The sequence below is a fragment of the Nycticebus coucang genome, chromosome 20 (assembly GCF_027406575.1).
Source record: "Nycticebus coucang isolate mNycCou1 chromosome 20, mNycCou1.pri, whole genome shotgun sequence".
Lineage (NCBI taxonomy): Eukaryota > Metazoa > Chordata > Mammalia > Primates > Lorisidae > Nycticebus > Nycticebus coucang.
The window spans coordinates 59,903,883-59,921,672 of NC_069799.1; the positions used below are offsets into that span (position 1 = coordinate 59,903,883).

Genomic DNA, 17,790 nt, shown 5'->3' on the forward strand with positions numbered 1-17,790 from the left:
AAAAACTCAGTAAGAGCAGCACTCACCATATTCCTAATCTAACAAAATACGGGAACTTTGTGCAGTTAAACAGAAAAAAGAGCCCCCAAACGGATTTGCTGCCTTTAGTTTTAACGTAACATATGATATACCCAACATTCTAATACATCCCCAAGATTTGAGGTGTCACATTAAGCATGCACCCTGCCATCCTTTAAAGCCACCATGCTGTGTGAAATAGCTTTGTCCTGGAGGAGGTCCTACCAGGATTGAATAAACCAGCAACAACAACAAACACGCACTCATAGCCAGAGAATCAGGTTTGGATTTGCAGAAACAACTCAAACAATTTCAAAGAAACAGCTGCTTTATCTTTTTGTTCTAAAATCCACCCAGAAAACTTCCTAGAAAGAACATCGAACGCTTAAGTAGAAACTGCTTTTCGTACGTTTACTTTTACATCCAGAAAAATATATGTACTTAGGTCTAATAACTTATCATAGAGGAAGTGTCTGGCTTCTCAGGCAGGCTGACTTGTCCCCAGCCTGTAGCTTCTCTCGATGGTCCACCCCATAACTCTCATCGCCCCTTCTCTGCCTGTCCTAGTCTGCACTGCCCCTCAAAGTGACCCAATGTCCCACAAAGCCCCTTTGTTGCCCATGATGGTCCCTGGGGAAGGACGCCCTCCCTTTGTTTCTAGAATATCTTGGAAACCTACAGAGAAGGCAGAAGACCAAACAGGGCTGATTTCGTTGGCAGCTGCCTGGCCTGCTGCCGAGGTGGAAAAGGCCCCCTGGATTAGGACCTCACGCCAGAGTAGCGCTTTTCATCTGTTCCAGATTACACCACAGTCGGGAGCTGGCTTCTTCCTACTGCCCTTCTGAGAAGGATTATCTTCATTTTACTGACAAGACGCTGGCACAGAGGGCTACCATCAGATGTGCATGAAATGAAAATGAAGCCTTTCTGATGCTGAATCTTTAAGGAGGCTCTGAGGCCAACCTCTGAGCTCCTTACTAGTGAGTGCCAAAGAACTGGAGGAGGCAGATGAGATAACAATCCGAGCAGCCCACAGCATTGCTGCTAAGGAGAGGAAGCCAGAGAAACAGCACATCTGATGGAAACCACGGGGGAATTTCTGAAACCAGGGTCAATGCCCCTTACTGGAATCTGGCCAAGCTACAGGGCAGATGCTTTAGTCCTTGTGAAACATACCAGTGGGCTTTTAAAGATGGGGAAGAGATATTTTCTTGCATTCTACTGAAGGATGCTCTACCAGGGGTATCCAGCCTTTTTTCTTTTCTGCCTCACACTGGAAGAAGACAAGTCCTGGGCCATACAGTAAATACACAAACACTAAGAAAGCTGATTAGCCAAATTAAACAAAAGGTCCGTGTATACTTTTCTTGATATCCAAAACTACAGATAAGCAAAATAGTCCACATAAAATCAGCATGTGGCCCACAGCCCATAGGGTGGACACCCCTACAAGAAAGACAGTGTGGGTATGTGGAAAGATTTCTGAATTAGGAGACCGGAAACCACCATTCTGGTGCCATATCTGCCCAAGTTAGCTCTGTGACATTAGACCAGTCATGTTATCTCTCTGGACGTGTTTCTTCATCTGTAAGGCAAGGGAACTGGACCAAGATCCTGAAGCTCCTTCTCCAGTTCTAATACCCTGGTGACGATCACATAAAGAGAAGCAGATAGCAGGGCACAGTGGCTCACACCTCTAATTCCAATACTTTGGGAAGCTAAGTTGAGAGGAATGCTTGAGGCCATAAATTCTTGACCTAACAGTGAAAACCCATCTCTACCCAAAGTAGGAAAATTAGCCAGACATAGAGGCACACACCTATAGCCCCAACTACTCAGGAGCCTGAGGTGGGAGGATCACTTGAGCCCAGGAATCCAAGGTTACAGTGAGGTAGTGATGCCACTGCACTCCAGCCAGGGTGACAAGACTGAGACCTTGTCTCAGAGAAAAAAAAAAAAAAAAAAATCTCAAAAGTATATACAAGGTCTGACAATAAAGTCCATAGACTTATGCTAGGAAAAGTGCTACATTCCTCATTGCTGAGTATCAGCTATGGTCACCTTTGAAGTACCCCCCCTTGGGAAGGAAGCTATGCACCAACATAGGTTGGACACCCCCGCAAGAAAGAGAGTGTGGGTATGTGGAAAGATTTCTGAATTAGGAGGACAGAAACCACCATTCTGGAATGGCCATGAGAACTGTTGCCATATGAGGTCTGACAATTATGTTCACAAACTTGCCACTGTGCCCTTAAGTTGGCAGCACTATACAAACAACTCAGTAAGGTTCCACAACCTTAGTATATCAGTGTTTCACACCTGTGTTTCAATCAACGTGTGGCAACATCTTGCTGAGTGGTGCTCATTATCATTGTTGTCTATTTTTATGTGTCTTAGGACAACGGCTCTGATGGTCGTTCCAGAAAAAGAGTTCCATAATTGCTTTGAAGTGTGGACTAGGCACTGGGGTCAGTGCACAGGTTCCCAAGGGGAGTACTTCAAAGGTGACCACAGTGACATTCAGCAATGAGGTATGTAGCACTTTTTCTTGGATGAGTCTGCAAACTTAATTGTCAAACCTTGTATGTAAATAGCTCTGGATTTCAGCAGACTAGGTTGGAAAAAAGTTTTTAGTTTGATTTTAAAGTTATTGGTTTATCAATTTAATGAACTGACATCTATTTCTTACTATTCACTGGGAATCATAGACATTGGTTTCCTAGTAATTGTTCCCAGAGGTTCTAAAGTTCCAGCAGTGAGTTGTCAGCAGAAGGGAAGTCTGAGTCCTCTAAAGATAGAGAACAGCTCAGCAGTGAGAGTTCTCCACTCTCTCCCCACATCCACTCCTTACCCCAATTATACACTCTGTACCAGAGTTTTTCTTTCCATCAAATGAATAAAACAGTTACTGCTCTCACCTCTCTCGCAGAGATAGTCTCAGCTTTTCCAGTTGTACAAGGAGAGCAGGAGTACCTATTGTCACCATAATATCTAACATTTAAACATGTTCAAGTTCAAAGGCTTTTCCCTGCTCATCATCTTCAAGTACCCTAGATAGCAGATTATCGTCAGCCTTGATAGTATGGTCACTAAATGAAGCAAAAGAATGTTCTGCTTTGTAATAGAAACACATTTTAAAAACTGGGATTTTTTTAAAAATGTGTGGAAATGGGTATGTTTATCTACCTGCAGGGCATATAAATATATGCTGAGTCACAAATAAAGCTTCACTGAAGTAATAATGTACCTACTCAAACAAATCATCAAAACCATGAAGACAAAAGTGACAACCTAAAGTGTAACAGCAAACCTTTTACGTCTATTTATTCCTTTTTCTATACGTGCCAGCCTCATCTATCTTGGAACTCCTTATATTTCATCTTTCAGGTGGTATGATCTCCAGTGTAAGTTATTCTGACTTTTTAGGAATATTCAGCTACAACACACACACACACACACACACACTTCTCGTGGAATCATTTTAGTGACATTCGTATAAATCATAAGCTATGTAAGCTTACAAGGAAGGGGGAAAATATTTGCTGAGATATATCATTAGAGGAATTTAAATCACCAAGTAGTCCACACACAAGCTAAATCCCCTAAGTAAATCTCCAAACTAGATGGCAGAGAGATGGCACAAGGCAATAAATGGGCAAAGAACTGACACTGTTTCTAAAAGTGTGATAAAACTTTGTTTCTTCAACTGTTCTAAATATCCACCGAGTAATATAGAATAAAAGGTGGTAGGAACAGCCAGATAGGATGTGAGTATACTCTGTGGCCATAGGAGAATCTTCTCTCCCTCAAACCTGCCACCTCTTCTACAACACCCCACAGTGGTTGATAATATAGCAGTGCTGGTAGGTATTTGGGTAATGGGGGCTCCGTCCTCATGAAGGGATTAACACAGTTTTCAGGGGACCGGGCTCGTTGTCTGGAGAGTAAGTCCTTATGAAGCAGGTGGCCCCTTCATCCCCCTCTTCTCATGTGCACTCCCTGCCCTTCTGCTTTTCTGCCACGGCATGGAGCAGCAGAGGCCCTCACCATATGCAGCTACCCGACCTTGGACTTGCCAGCCTCCAGAGCCATGAACTAACAAATAAACCTCTTTCCTTTGCAAATTACCCAGTCTCAAGTATTCTATCATAGCAACAGAAAATGGACTAAGACATTGACGAATTGTCCCGTAAGCCACAAGCAGGGAGAAACCCCAGAGATACGTGGTCACTAGAGAGAGAAACCAATACGCCTACTCCAGCCAGTTCCAATCTCCCTGTTTTGTAGTAAGGGATACAGCTAATTCTATTTTCCTTCTATCCATGGAGTTCTGTCAAACAATGTCCAAGACATTAATAGAAATGCATTGATTCTGGACCTTAAATCAAATAACAAATGTCCTTGATTCTTTGCTGTGGACAAAATGCCATGGGAAGGCCAATGGAAGCACCAAATATATCCTCTCTTGGCTGTGAAGTTGAGTTGGCATCAGACCAATCTTTTTTTCTTCTTATAAATATGAATAGTTAGGAAGAAATAAATGACCAAATGGGCAGAAACAATATTGAGTTTATTCTCTACCTAGCAGAGGAAGCCTCCTCACTTAGTAGGAAGTTCAGCAGGGTTCCCAGAAATGAGAAGGTACAGAGCAAAAAGGAGGATACATGCCAAGTAAGGCAAGAATGAATTCATGAGACCGTCAGTTCTCCTCTGTGACCAGAGGCCTTCGCAGAGCCTGTCTTCACCAGTCTAGGATGGGTTACATTAAGATTCGAGCAGGCCTGGGGCACTCAGCACACTGGCTGACACGTGCAAATCTACAGGTTGGTAAGAATTTGACTTTAACCACACAACACAACCACCACCAAATAACTCACTACACCCCTCAAACCCTATTTTATGTAAATTGCATTTTTTTCAAAATCGGGGTAACTTTCAATATGGGCTTCCAGGGTAGCCAAGGGTCTAGGATGCTAAGAGATATACCTGCTCCCCCACCTGTCATCAGCTAGCTTTCAGCTGTCAATGTTCACATGTCCTGCCTCTATCTCAACGCTAGCTCTCCGGGAAAGAAGTCTCTCTGTTTTACAACATCCCCGTCTAGGCAAGTCAGACAGATCCTTAAAAAGCTGCATTGGTGCCAGAGAAAATTAAGTGTTGGGTTTTTTAAGTCAGCCATTTTTAGGGGTTATTGGAAAAGTGGTTTTGTTAGGCCCCAGTCAATGAATTTCTATCGAAGCGTATGTTTCTCTAATACACACAATAACTTGCACTTGGCAGTGGTTTAATCATGTGCATAGGGCCAGCCTCCCTTCAGAACAAAGCCCAGGAGTGGAAGCCAGGCTCCCATGAGTGCAGGGACATTCCAGTCATTCTCTGAGGGCTGCTCCTTAACCCAAAGCAGCTGCCTTCCATGGGCACAGAAGCTGCCTTCCCCCTGGTCAGGTAACTGGAGGATGGGCCCCTTACCTGGGCTCTGGGGTCCTGCCCGGCACATCTGCAACTGAGGTGCTGTCTCATCCTCCCTCCATGTGTCCTGCCTTCCAACCTGACCCTGACACAGGTGTGCCGGGGGCTCCCGCCCAGCAGCCGGAGCTCCGGCATCTGCTACCTTTGCAGTCCTCAGATAACGTGCTCAGCCTGGCAGCATGCAGCCTTGCCCAGCCCCTGCACCAGCCTCTCCTGGCCAGGCACTGCCACCACTGCTCCTATTTCTTCTTGGGCCACCCTCAAACAGCACAGTTCTCACTCCTGAGCCAAGCCAGAGGCTGATGCCTGCACCCTGCTGTGGGGATGATGGTCTCAAGGCAACTCGGCCTCCCACAGTGAAATCCAGCTCTGCCAAGGGAGCACATATGAGCTTGCTCCTCTCAAGGAAACCTCTGCCCAAAAGGAAACGCTGCCTGGCATGTGTGTGTGTGCACATCTCTACACGTCTGCCCACACTCCCAGACGTGACACAGAGCGGCTTCACCACTGTGAGGGGAAAGCAGGAGAGGAGGGCTCAGTTCTGCATTAAGATCCTGGGGGGGGGGGGGGGGGGCAGGGAGGTGCCTTCTCAATCTTCCAACGCCCGCCATAGCCTCCAATTCTGATTCAGCTGGTCTAGGATGGGGCCTGAATGTTAATATAATCTTACAAGCAAGCCTCCCGGGTGATTTTAATGTGCAGCCAGGGCTGAGAGACACTGATTTGGGGAGAAAGAAACAGAGACCATCAGCTGAGACTCCTCCCACCCCCACTGTACACAGGTGGATGAGAACACACAGGTTCAAGGACTCCCCGCCCAGTCTGCAGAGTAACCATCAGAACTGCATGCTGAGTTTGGCACCATGCTTCAGTCCGACAGCATCTCTTTAACCAATCTGAGCCTCAGTTTCCCCAACTGAGCAAAACTGTGTGTTGCTTCTCCCTCATCTTTCAGTTTATACATCTTCTCTCCATCTCTCATTTATATGCAGACTGTTGATACATCTGCCTTTCTACCCCGCAAAAATGCTTTACGAGTTGCCTTGAAGTTAGATCCCAGCAGCACCTGTCCACTAAGTAAATAAGATCACAGAAACCATCAACTCTATAATCCAAGCCAAGGTGCGTTACACCAATGATGTTAGACGCCGTGTTGCACAAAACGCTCCACTCAGGGGCTGCAGCTAACCTCTGTCTGGAAAAGCTGGTGCTGAGCACACAGATCCAGCCCCCTGCTGTCGAGGTCAGCCCGGCAGCCGCTCATCGTGATGTTCATCGAGATTTTTTTTCCCTCTGAGCTTAGTTTAATATCTACTTATCAAGTAGAAAATTCATTTTGGAACTATTTTCAGGGCAAGTACAAAAACATCCTTAAGGATATATCAGCTCCGTGACTTTAATCCAATGAAATAAGTCTCTCACCCTACAATGAACTCCACATGTAGGAGGGCAAGCAGCTCTCAAATAGGCCTTTTGCATAAAAAACAGCACGGAAATACACGAACAACTGGGGAATATGGTGGAATCCAGAAGAAAGGGGGTCTATTTGGGATCCTGTCTCCAACGACTTACTTATGGAAAGCCCCAAAATAATATTTTTCTTATATGCTGCGTCAGAAAACGTCAATATTCTAGATAGAACCCTAGATCAGGGCTGAGTTCTTTTTTTTTTTGTAGAGACAGAGTCTCACTTTATGGCCCTCGGTAGAGTGCCGTGGCATCACACAGCTCACAGCAACCTCCAACTCCTGGGCTTAAGCGATTCTCTTGCCTCAGCCTCCCGAGTAGCTGGGACTACAGGCGCCCGCCACAACGCCCGGCTATGGGACTACAGGAGCCCGCCACAACGCCCAGATATTTTTTGGTTACAGTTTGGCCGGGGCCAGGTTTGAACCCGCCACCCTCGGTATATGGGACCGGCGCCTTACCAACTGAGCCATAGGCGCCGCCCCAGGGCTGAGTTCTAAGAGTGGAAAGTCAACTGGTCATCTCCAAGATCCCCAAATTCACTGTGTCTACAAGAGAACTTGTCCGCTGCCCTGCCCTGTATTTCTGATTGCGGTTAATGAGGCCGCCATTCACCTAGTAGTTCAAGTCAGACACCCAGAAGTCGCCCTCGGTGCTCTACCCACTCCTTCCAAATCCCTAAGTACGGAGAGCCCACCTGTTCACTCTCTCATGTCTTCCTCTTCCAGCCCAACACCACTGCTGCTGGCTCAATTTGTTCCCACTTCACCACCACAGCCTTCCCAGGGCCTCCAGCTATCCCCCTGCATGTACTGAGTCCTGGCTCCCCCACATCCTGCCAAAATCGTCCTCATGGAACAGCCCTGATCATACCGCTCCTGTCATTAAAAACCCTTGGCTGGTTCCCCACTCTCTATAGCAGTGTTTTTCTTCCTTTATTATCTCGCGGCATACTTGAACCTATAAACTTTCCATGGTACACTGAAATTATGTTAATCAAAAATAAAACAGAAAGAAAAGAATATACTTGCTGTGCTTTCAACTTCTTTGGAAAATAATTTAATGATGTTTAAAATTTTTCTTGGCATACCTAAGATCCTCTCGTGGCACACCAGCGTGCCACAGCACAGAGGTTGAAGATCACTGTTCCCCAGGATGAAGTTCAAAGTCCAAAGTGAGGTATGCGAGGCCCTCCGCAACCCCACCTCTCCACCCGCAGGTGTTCCCCAGCCTGTCTCGCTTCTTCTCATCACTATTTGGGCTGGGGCTTCTGGCGAGAATCTCCCTCTGCATTTCTGACCCAGCAAAACATACTCATTGTCTGGACCCACCTCTTTCATGAAACCTTCCTTCACACGCCCCTCAAAGAAAGAATAAAGCACCCCCATCCTTGGGACCCTGGTCGTGCTCCTATTTAGTGACAAAACTGTGAGCTCCCAGAGGGTAAGAATTGTATCTCATCTTTTAAATTCACAGTGGGAACTTAGTAAGTATCTGCTAAATGAATGAATGTCTCCATGGCAACACTCAGAGAGTGGTTCCTTCTTCCGAGCCCCTAGACTTTGCTTTCAGCTGCTTATGATGCGAAACTTCCTCTCATTCCACATGTAAATCGTCCAAAAAAAAAAGCCATACGGGAGACGGATCACCTTCTTATCCCGGAGAAATCATTTCTTTGTTCTTTACTCCTGAAAGGGAGGGGGTCACGCTTCAAGGCACTCCAGCAGCTGAGAGTAAGAAACTATCGGAACAAGGTCTTCCAAACCCCTGACCGCTCCCTGAAGTGACCGCCTGAGTGAGACACAGGTGAAGACACTCATTAAAGCAGACCACCCACAGCATAAGCAGGACTAGTGTACAAAACCTACATCCGTGCCCCCCCCCCACGCAAATGGAAAATAACACCAAGAATCAAACTGACTTCCTCAGTTTTTCTAAGCTCGTAAGAGTCACATAAAAATAAAGGCATCACTCTCCGCTCAGCAGTGGATCCCCCCTCAGCTTCTAAGACAGAACCTTCGGAAAGTTCTGGGCCTACCCAGAATGCCATCCCAAATGTCAAATTATCAATAATGCGTCTGCAACTTAATGTCACCAGCAAGTAACTTCAACTGCAGCACTGATTTCATACTGGAAAAGGGCAGTTTAAAATTAATGTTTCATTAACATAGCATTTTCCTGCTTGATGCTAATGTACTTAATTTGTTTTCCCAGCTTCTCTTCCATAGAATCATCTCCTGCACTCGTCTTCAGGACAATCTGAGACTCCTTGGGCTCCTAATAGACAATCCAGAGAACCTAGAAACCAACACAACAACCAAACAAATAAGCGAAAACCCTTATGATAAACAGCTATGGCGACCCATTTGTTCTCGAACACTTATCACGTCTGTTGCGGCTTCCTCTGTAAGTAAGAAAAGGTCAGAACAGGACAGACCTTCCTGACCACCGCAGTGGTGCTGAGTTTATACGGAGGGGGCAAAGCATCGCTCAGGACCCAGTGAGAGAGAGAGAAGTAGGAGAGAGGGGTTACACAGGAAGAATGTGAGGAACAGGACATTTTGTTTTGAGACCCTAGAAGCCTTGTCCTCATTCCACTTTTCCTTATCTGTACAGGGATTCTTGTTATGTGCTGCTTCCAAATCCCCAAAATTTCAAGGATATTTCGAATGTCTTTTATTAATAGCAAGTCTAAAAAATGTCCTTAGCACACTGTTCAGATACACTGCAAGTATACACAAGCAGGTACCATATAAGGGCCTGTCCCCCAGACTCCCTGAGACACGGTGGGGTGGCCTAACCATGACAGTACACAGAGCAGAGCCAGACACCGTGCCAACAAAAGAGCCTCCCGGGATACATCCATCTATGCACACTATTATCGCAGAGGGGGCAAGATTTGGATGTGATTCCACTACACATAAGGAGCAAAAATAAAACTCAATGAAGAGGGGAAGCCCCCTGTGGAACCTGCGGAGGCCACGTCTATGGCAAAGAGGTGGAGAAATCATCAGGAAGTGTAGAATAACCCTAGAGAGTTGACGTTCCAGGCTCTGCCACTTACAAGCAGCAAGGCTTTGGGCACATGCCTTTATTTTGTGAGTATTATCTCCTTAGTATAAAATAAAGCAGCAGTAATGGCGGCAGCAGTAACAGTACTCACAGCGGCGGCGGCAGTGACCTTCAGCCAGCACCTGCCATGTGGCAGGTTCTACACCAAACACTTTACACTTGGTTAGAGCCATCTCACTGAACCCTTACAACACCCTGCCGGGAGGAACTGTGAACTCCATTTCCAGAGGAGACTCAGGATTCTGTAACCGGCCCAAGGTCACTGAGCTATCAAGACCGGCAGGTGTCAGTTCAAAACCAAGTCGGCCTGACAGCTGTGTTCTGCAGAAGTGGTGACCACCGCCAGCAGTAGCTGCAATCATTACGGACATAACAGATGCACACGGCAGCACTCTGCACACCGCGTGACCATCTGGTCTTGGCCGCCACTGGCAGCCTCCACCCCTCTCAGCAGGCCATGGGACGGAGACACAGGGGGACGGGGCCCCCTCCCACACTTACTTTCTCAGCACTGCTATCTCGTTCTCTATGCTGCTTTCTTTGCCCTTCAGCGCCTTCTTGGGGATACACTTCACCGCAAAGAGTTTTCCAGTTGCCTTCTCTTCAGCTAAAACCACTTCAGAAAAGGCCCCGCTGTGAACAAAGAGAAAAAGAACATTCAGATTCGGGAAACTGGTTTCATTGTGGCTCCACTACCCCTGCCCCTGACGTGTGGGTGACAATAATGACAACACGTGCCCAGGCACCCCAGTTACTTTTCACCCAGCGTGGTCCCTTACCGAATGTCTTTATTCAAAGAAACCCACATGGGTAAGTGTGCTCTCGTGCAAAGGGACACCCAGAGATCAACATGGGTCTTGTCACCCTCCTGGTGCCACCTGTCACCTGCTGCTGAACAGAGGTGTCCCCTGGAGCCAACAGCAGTGTTCTCATAAGACATCCCCCCTGAAGAAAGGACCAGGTCCCCCACGGAGCCTAGAAAGTCACACTACGATTCTAAGGTTCTCACAGGCCCTTCATCCAGAGGAAATCTCAGAGCACTTTGCAGACCCTGGATTCCTTCTCCCAGGTAGGTAAAGAGGTGGTCACAGTGTAAGCCACTGCCCCCTGTGGTATTGATAAGGGGCAATTAACTGGTTGGGGTCCACCAGTCTTCACTAAGTAGCCTGCTTCCTTTTTGGGGGAGGATTGGAGGGGTTGGTGCCCCACTCACTGAGCCACAGGTGCCCCCCCCCTTTTTTTTTTGAGACAAAGCCTCAAGCTGTCGCCCTGGGTAGAGTGCCGTAGCAACACAGCTCACAGCAACCTCCAACTCCTGGGCTCAAGCGATTCTCCTGCCTCCGCCTCCCAAGTAGCTGGGACTACAGGCGCCCACCACAACACCCAGCTATTTTTTCTTGCAGCCATCATTGTTGTTTGGCGGGCCCAGGCTGGATTCGAACCCACTAGCTCAAGTGTATGTGGCTGGCACCTTAGCTGCTTGAGCCGCAGGCACCAAGCCACCTGTTTCCTTTTTAAACCAAATAAACAAACGAGAACCACAGAGTCGACGGTCTCCAGACCCCAGCAACTCAGCTTTGCCTAAACAGGCCAAGGAAATGCCATAGCTATCAAGTGCTTCCCGTTCCTCAGACTTTCAGAAGCAACTCATCTTTCCACAGAGAGACTACAAAGCTGGCTTCTGTACCATCAGAACTCACTTGCTTCCGGAGACAAAGGCTCCTGTATGAAAAGAAACCACCAGAAGCCCCAGTGTGTTGCAACACCAGGGCCTCAGGGTCTGTGTTCTTCAGGCACCATCAAAGAGGCGCCTCAATAAGGGAACACGCCTTTCACTGTCGCCCTCGCCCACCTGACAGGGCTGCGCACTCGGTCACGGTCCAGAGGAAGACAAAGGCATGATTTTCAAATCTTTCCAGTAAGAGGAATTCACTTCCACTGAGCACAATGAACTCTGAGTCTTCGGGGCAGGATTCCTATGGGAATGTGAACTCTCATGAGAGAATTCGGTCCATCTGTCTCCAAGGCCTGTACCTAACTGCCCACATCTGAGGGGCAGAACGCAGTCATCACAAAATGCACAAACGAACAATGTCTAAACAAGGGCCTTCTGCCCAACCCACAAATTATTGTCAAGTAGGATTCTTCCCTCAGAACACTATCTGCTGAAGCTTTAGAACCACCCAGAAGAATAATCATTAAATATAAATATACACAAAAACCCACAATAGAGTTATCACAGAGTAATGGATGGCCCAGTGGCTTTCTCCCAAGAAAACCAATTCATAACAACTTTGGGGACTGTCCCAAGCCCATGAACCAACCCAAGGGGAGATGGGTGGGTTTGCCTCACACGCAGCTCTAAGATGGAGGAAGACCCTGAACAAGCAGGCACATGTCCCCTTTCACTATCCTCCGGGAGGTGAGATGAGAGTTATGTCAGAGAATAAGAAAACTCGGGCTGAAAGCATCAGCTCATGCCTATAAATCCCAGCACTTTGTGGGGCTGAGGTGAGAGGATCATTTCCGGCCAGGAATTCAACACCAGCCTGGGCGACATGGCGAGACCCCATCTCTACCACATGTTAAAAAATTAGAGGGACACAATGATGCGCACCTGTAGTCCCAGCTACCCAGGAGGCTGAGGCAGGAGGACAGCTTGAGCCCACGAGTCTGAGGCTGCAGTGAGCTATGATGATGCCACTGCGATCCAGCCTGGGCGACAGAGCAAAACCCTATCTCTAAAAGAGAAATAAGCCAAGGGAAAGGTTGGTGGAGAAAGAACAGGGTTCGAGGACTATGGTGACACCAGATACTCCATTGCATTCATTTTCTCTCTTGGCCACTTGAATCCCTAATCTGCTGGTCCTGGGTCTGTCAGGTTGATTAGGTTCATTTTCCAGAAGACAGAAAAGCCCTTTAGCAGCGGCAGTGACAGCCAACTGCCAGGGCCTGGGCTGAGAAATGCCATGGGGCCTCCTTTTTCCTCAGCCACCCCCTCGCTGTTCTCTGTACCCACGGTGAATCCTTCACCTATGTGTCTGTGTGAACAAACAGGACCGCCCATGCCAGCACAGGAGCCCCCCTGCTGCAGATGTCGTCAGGAGCCCGTGAGAGAACAGAGCTTCCGTGAGGAGGAGGCTGCGGCACACGTCGCCCCTTGAGGGATGACAGGCTGGGAGTGGGGAGTAGGTGAGGAAGAAGGGCCTGCTGGGCAGCAGCAGGAACTGACACCAAGGCCAAACAGTGGTGCCAGTGACTGGGGGTGGGGGTGACTACCTGTGACCCACGGCGAGAACAGGGCAGTGGCACACAGGTATACAAAGAGCTCTATGAGCTAAGCAGCCCCAGCCATGACAACACGGGACCAAGGGAACTCCATCACAGTTCCTGAGCACAGGACACAGATGCGGCATTCAGCTCCACGTTGCAGACGAGGGTGCAAGTACTTAAGGGGACAGAGACAAGACTCAGCCTCCCGTCCCCTCCTCAGCACATTATGTTAGGCTGACCCATGCCGCTGCCAGGGCTCACACTTCACAAGTGCCACAGGTGACAGTGACAAAGGGTCAGACCCTGTCACCGGGTGAGCTGCCATCCACCCTTCCCCAGCAGTGGCTCTGTCATTTAGCCAAACAGTGAGAATTCGCCTCCTTTAAGCTTTGCAAAGACAAAGCTCTCTGGTCTTCTTAGGGCACACAAGATTAGCATAAATTGTTATTGTTCCTACAATAAATAGGAATCACTTGAACATCCTTCCCCTGTTCCAGGAAAGCTAATTAGAAACATCAAAAACAAAACTCGTGAATGAGCAGTCTGAGCACTTTCAATGTGATTATACAACACAGGATACAGTGGGGTGTGTGTGTGTGTGTGTGTCAGAGAGAGATCTAGAGAGAGGGAGGGAGGCAGGTGCTGGTGGCAGGAAAGATGACAGGAAGGAAAATGATCTGAGAGCCTATAAAATAAAAGCCTTTGGACAACCCAAGAACATAAATTCTAAGGAACAAAAGCAGGGACAGAGTGACAAAGTTTTAAAAATACAAAGAGGTTAAAGCAGGGCGCACACTCCATGGGCTGTTAAATACAAGTGTTGCGCATTTAAAACTGAATGGCCAAGCACCCCAGCCAGGCTCAATGAGGCTGGCATCTGGGGCTGCTAGTCATCAGTGTGGCCTCCACTGTGCCTGCTGCTCTCTGCAATCTGACCTTTCCCCTCACCACCACCTATCTGAAACTAGCTGAGCTAGCTCCCAGGGGGTCCTCCAGCTGCTGAGCCCGGTGGCCTTTTCTCACTGCTCATCTTACTGGTCTCTGGGGTGACATCTGGAGGGCCTTGTCCTCCCTCCTAAAACTCTCTTCTTGGTTCCACAACAGTCCTCTTCTGTCTTTATGTCCCTCCACCTCGTCCTCCCTTCAGACACCAATGGCCACCAAGATTTCATCAGAAACCTTTCTTCCTGTTCTATACTCTCCTCCTGGAAAATCTCAGTTGTCTCCATAGCTTCACCCCTATCTGTCCCCTGTGGGATTCTTGACCTGGATCTAGATTTCGATCTCATGTACAAACCTCACCTTTCCAGCCATCTCTTAGGGCCCTGGCTGGCCTCTCAAGAGCACTGTCACCAGGCAGGGTATGGTGGCTCACAGCTGTAATCCCAGCACTTTGGGAGGCCGAGGCAGGTGGACTGCCTGAGCTTAGGAGTTAGAGACCAGTCTGAGCAAGAGAGAGATCCTGTCTCTAAAATTAGTGAGCATTGTGGCGAGCACCTGTAGTCCCAGCTACTCAGGAAGCTGAGGTGAGAGGATTACTTGAGCCCAAGAGTTTTGAGGTTGCTGTGAGCTATGATGCCATAGCGCTTTAGCCAGGGTGAAAAATACTGTCTCAAAAAAAAAAAAAAAAAAAAAAAAGGCACATTGCCAAAGGGAGAATCAGTATCTTCACCTTAGAACCTTTCTCTCTCCTACGTTCCATCTCTCATTCCTGGCGATCCAGTTGACATAGACTAGAAAGCTGTCCACTTGACTCCTCTCACTCTCATTTTCATTACCAAGTGCATTCAGGTCTTCTGATAAAAAGGCCCTCAAATGCTCATCTGTCCTTCCTTGCCCACACCATGGCTCTGGTTCAAGCCTTTTATATCTTGCCTTTGGACTTATCCTCATCCTTATCTCCAGATTCCCTCCTAGTCCCCAGCCTCCAGCAAACCTGCCTCCTACCCCACTATCTCACATCCACCACCATAATTCCTTTTCTAAAACAAAGATCTCATTATGTCATTATCCTAGTTATGTTGATGTTTCAGGTCTGTAAGATAAAGTTCAAATGCCTCTGCAAGTTGCCTGTGGCATTCAAAGGCCTTCCAAACCCGACCCTAGCTTTGTAGGTTCATCTGTCACCACAGCCACCATTCAATGCGTCCCTGTCATATGCATGTCACCTCAACCCACCTGTCACCTGCACAAACATGCCCATGACCTTTCACCCCACTGGCCTTTGTCCAAGTTCCACCAACCTCCTCCTTCCTTTACTCCTCGTTCTTTCTGCTTGGGCAAAATTCCTTTTATTTTTTAACGGCTAAGGTGGCCTGTTTCCTCCTCTTACAAGGTTTTCTCAATTACCTCTCGTGGCTACCCTCCTTGGGAGGCAAGTCGACATTGCCGCACTTACACATTCCACTGCAGCCCTTCACATCTTGCCTACCCAGGAGCCGAAGTCATAAGTCATCCTTTTCTGTGTCTCCAAACCTAACGACACTTGGCACCAACCGGTGCCAGTGCCCAAGACAGTCTTGGTAATTGCTGTTATTCGGGGCTCTCTGGTTCCCTGTGGGTCTTTCTACCCTTCTCCTGGGTTGCAGATCTGCAAAGTAAGTAATATACGCTAATGACCTTCCACTCATGGTGGAGAGGAAGAGTCCTCTCCCTTTCCTCCTCCACAGCGTATTCCTCTAAGTTCCTATGCAAGCCTGTGCAGAAAGAACCTCAAAGGTTTCTCTCCAGGCACAAAAATTTTTTGAGTCCTTCCAGAGCTATTTTCAAACATGCTCTTCTACGCTTGAATGCTTGAGTAACATCATACAGCTGAATAATCCCGAGATCACTGTTTGTTTTGACTGGTAACAACATTAAATTTGTGAATTTAGGATATGATATTTCTTTCTAAAAATCTTCATCCTGATTGAATAAAATTTGGTAGAAAAGAAAAGGCAGATTTTTACACAGATGAAAGGACTTTGGAGAATGCATAATCGTGGGAGAAATTAAAATTCCAATGTTTTGAAAATCACATTTTTTGAAGAAGTGACATGTATTCGATTTATAAAGAAAACCATTATTCCATTTTAAAAAACAGCAAATTTTTATCAAAATGAAATCTTTGGGGCAAATTACTAGAAATAGAAATGTCAAACAAAAAATTATTCTTGAAATGCTAAATATTTTTTGCCCCGATGAGGTGTGCAAATTGCTAACATTGAATCCTTCCCCCCCTTCCTTCAACATTTCACAGAAAATCAAATCACCACCTGGAGGCACCTTACCATGACTGTTTCCTTCCTTCCCCAGAAGGAAACAATCTTTGAAGAGCTGGATTTCCAAGACTAAAAGGAAACACATTTTCTATAGTGACTAAACAATTTCCATAGTGACTAAGGAATTCTCAATGACTACTTAGGCTTTTAACTTTGCACACTATGGCTCTGAAAAAGGCCACTCTGTTTTGCTTTAGTTCATCAGTTTCAATGGACTCCTATCCATGCCATGAAGCCCACCTGACGATGTGCACCCAGTCCTCTCTGAGTGAAATGCTGAGGTCCAAGCAACGGAGGAGAAGGCAAAGAACAGATGTTGACCTAGACTCCAAGAATGCCTAATCTTCCCAATTTCCCTAAATATGCAGAACAAAATCCATGCAAAGATATTTTAGGGTTTTGTAAACTACAGGTAGACACGTGTCTTCTACTGGTTAAAAAAATTCATGGAGCCATTCAAAGTATCTTAACTTGGTATCAGCAGCTCAGATGTGGACAGAACTCAGACCTAAGCCAAGCCCAGGGATACACTGTCTAACCCACCTACTATTATTATAAAAACAGAAACAAGAATCTGTTTCTTTATTATCTTTCCCAGTGTGTAATAATCTCTAACCTGAACTTGTTAACAACAAGTATCAAACAATATTTACAAAAAGTACCACGCAGGCTGTCTGCTGTAAGTGCACATCATTTAAAAATAAATTCTTTTCTCATACTAGAGCAATTTCATCACAAAATGGACAAAAATTTAGCCTCCACGGGCCTACTGTGACTTCCACATTTTAGGTGCCCCCCTATTATTAGTCAAACTGAATTGGTGGAAGCTTAAAAAGATGCCTCTGACTTTTTTATTAAATCATAAACACATAGATCATGTATACAGTAATGCATTTATGGGGTACAATGTGCTGATTTCATATAGAATTAGGAACGCTTACATCACACTGGTTAATACAGACCTCATCTCATTTACTTATTGTGTTAAGACATTTATACTCTATACTAATAGATCCGACATGTACCCTTGCATTATGCACCATAGGTGTGATTCCACCATTCACCCTCCCTCGATCTAACCTTCCCTCTCCCCTCCCATCCCCCTCCTCCCTCCCTCATCTTGGGCTACAGTTGTGATCTATTCTTCATATGATAGTGTGAATGATTATAAATTAATTTCATAATAGTACCGAGTACATCGGATATTTTTTCTTCCATGCTTGAGATACTT

The 17,790-nt window shown here is 46.7% G+C and overlaps 1 protein-coding gene across 4 annotated transcripts in view; it reads right to left on the reverse strand.

The window, feature by feature from the left end:
* CAMK1D (calcium/calmodulin dependent protein kinase ID) overlaps positions 1-17,790 on the reverse strand; it is a 392,843-nt gene that overhangs the window by 220,995 nt on the left and 154,058 nt on the right. For all 4 annotated transcript variants that reach the window (XR_008376200.1, XR_008376199.1, XM_053572401.1 and 1 more), the window contains exon 2: positions 10,528-10,659. Coding sequence is in view for 2 of the 4 variants with exons in the window: in XM_053572401.1 (XP_053428376.1) it covers positions 10,528-10,659 (132 nt within the window). In the remaining 2 variants the exon portion in view is untranslated. The remainder of the gene's footprint in view (positions 1-10,527; positions 10,660-17,790) is intronic.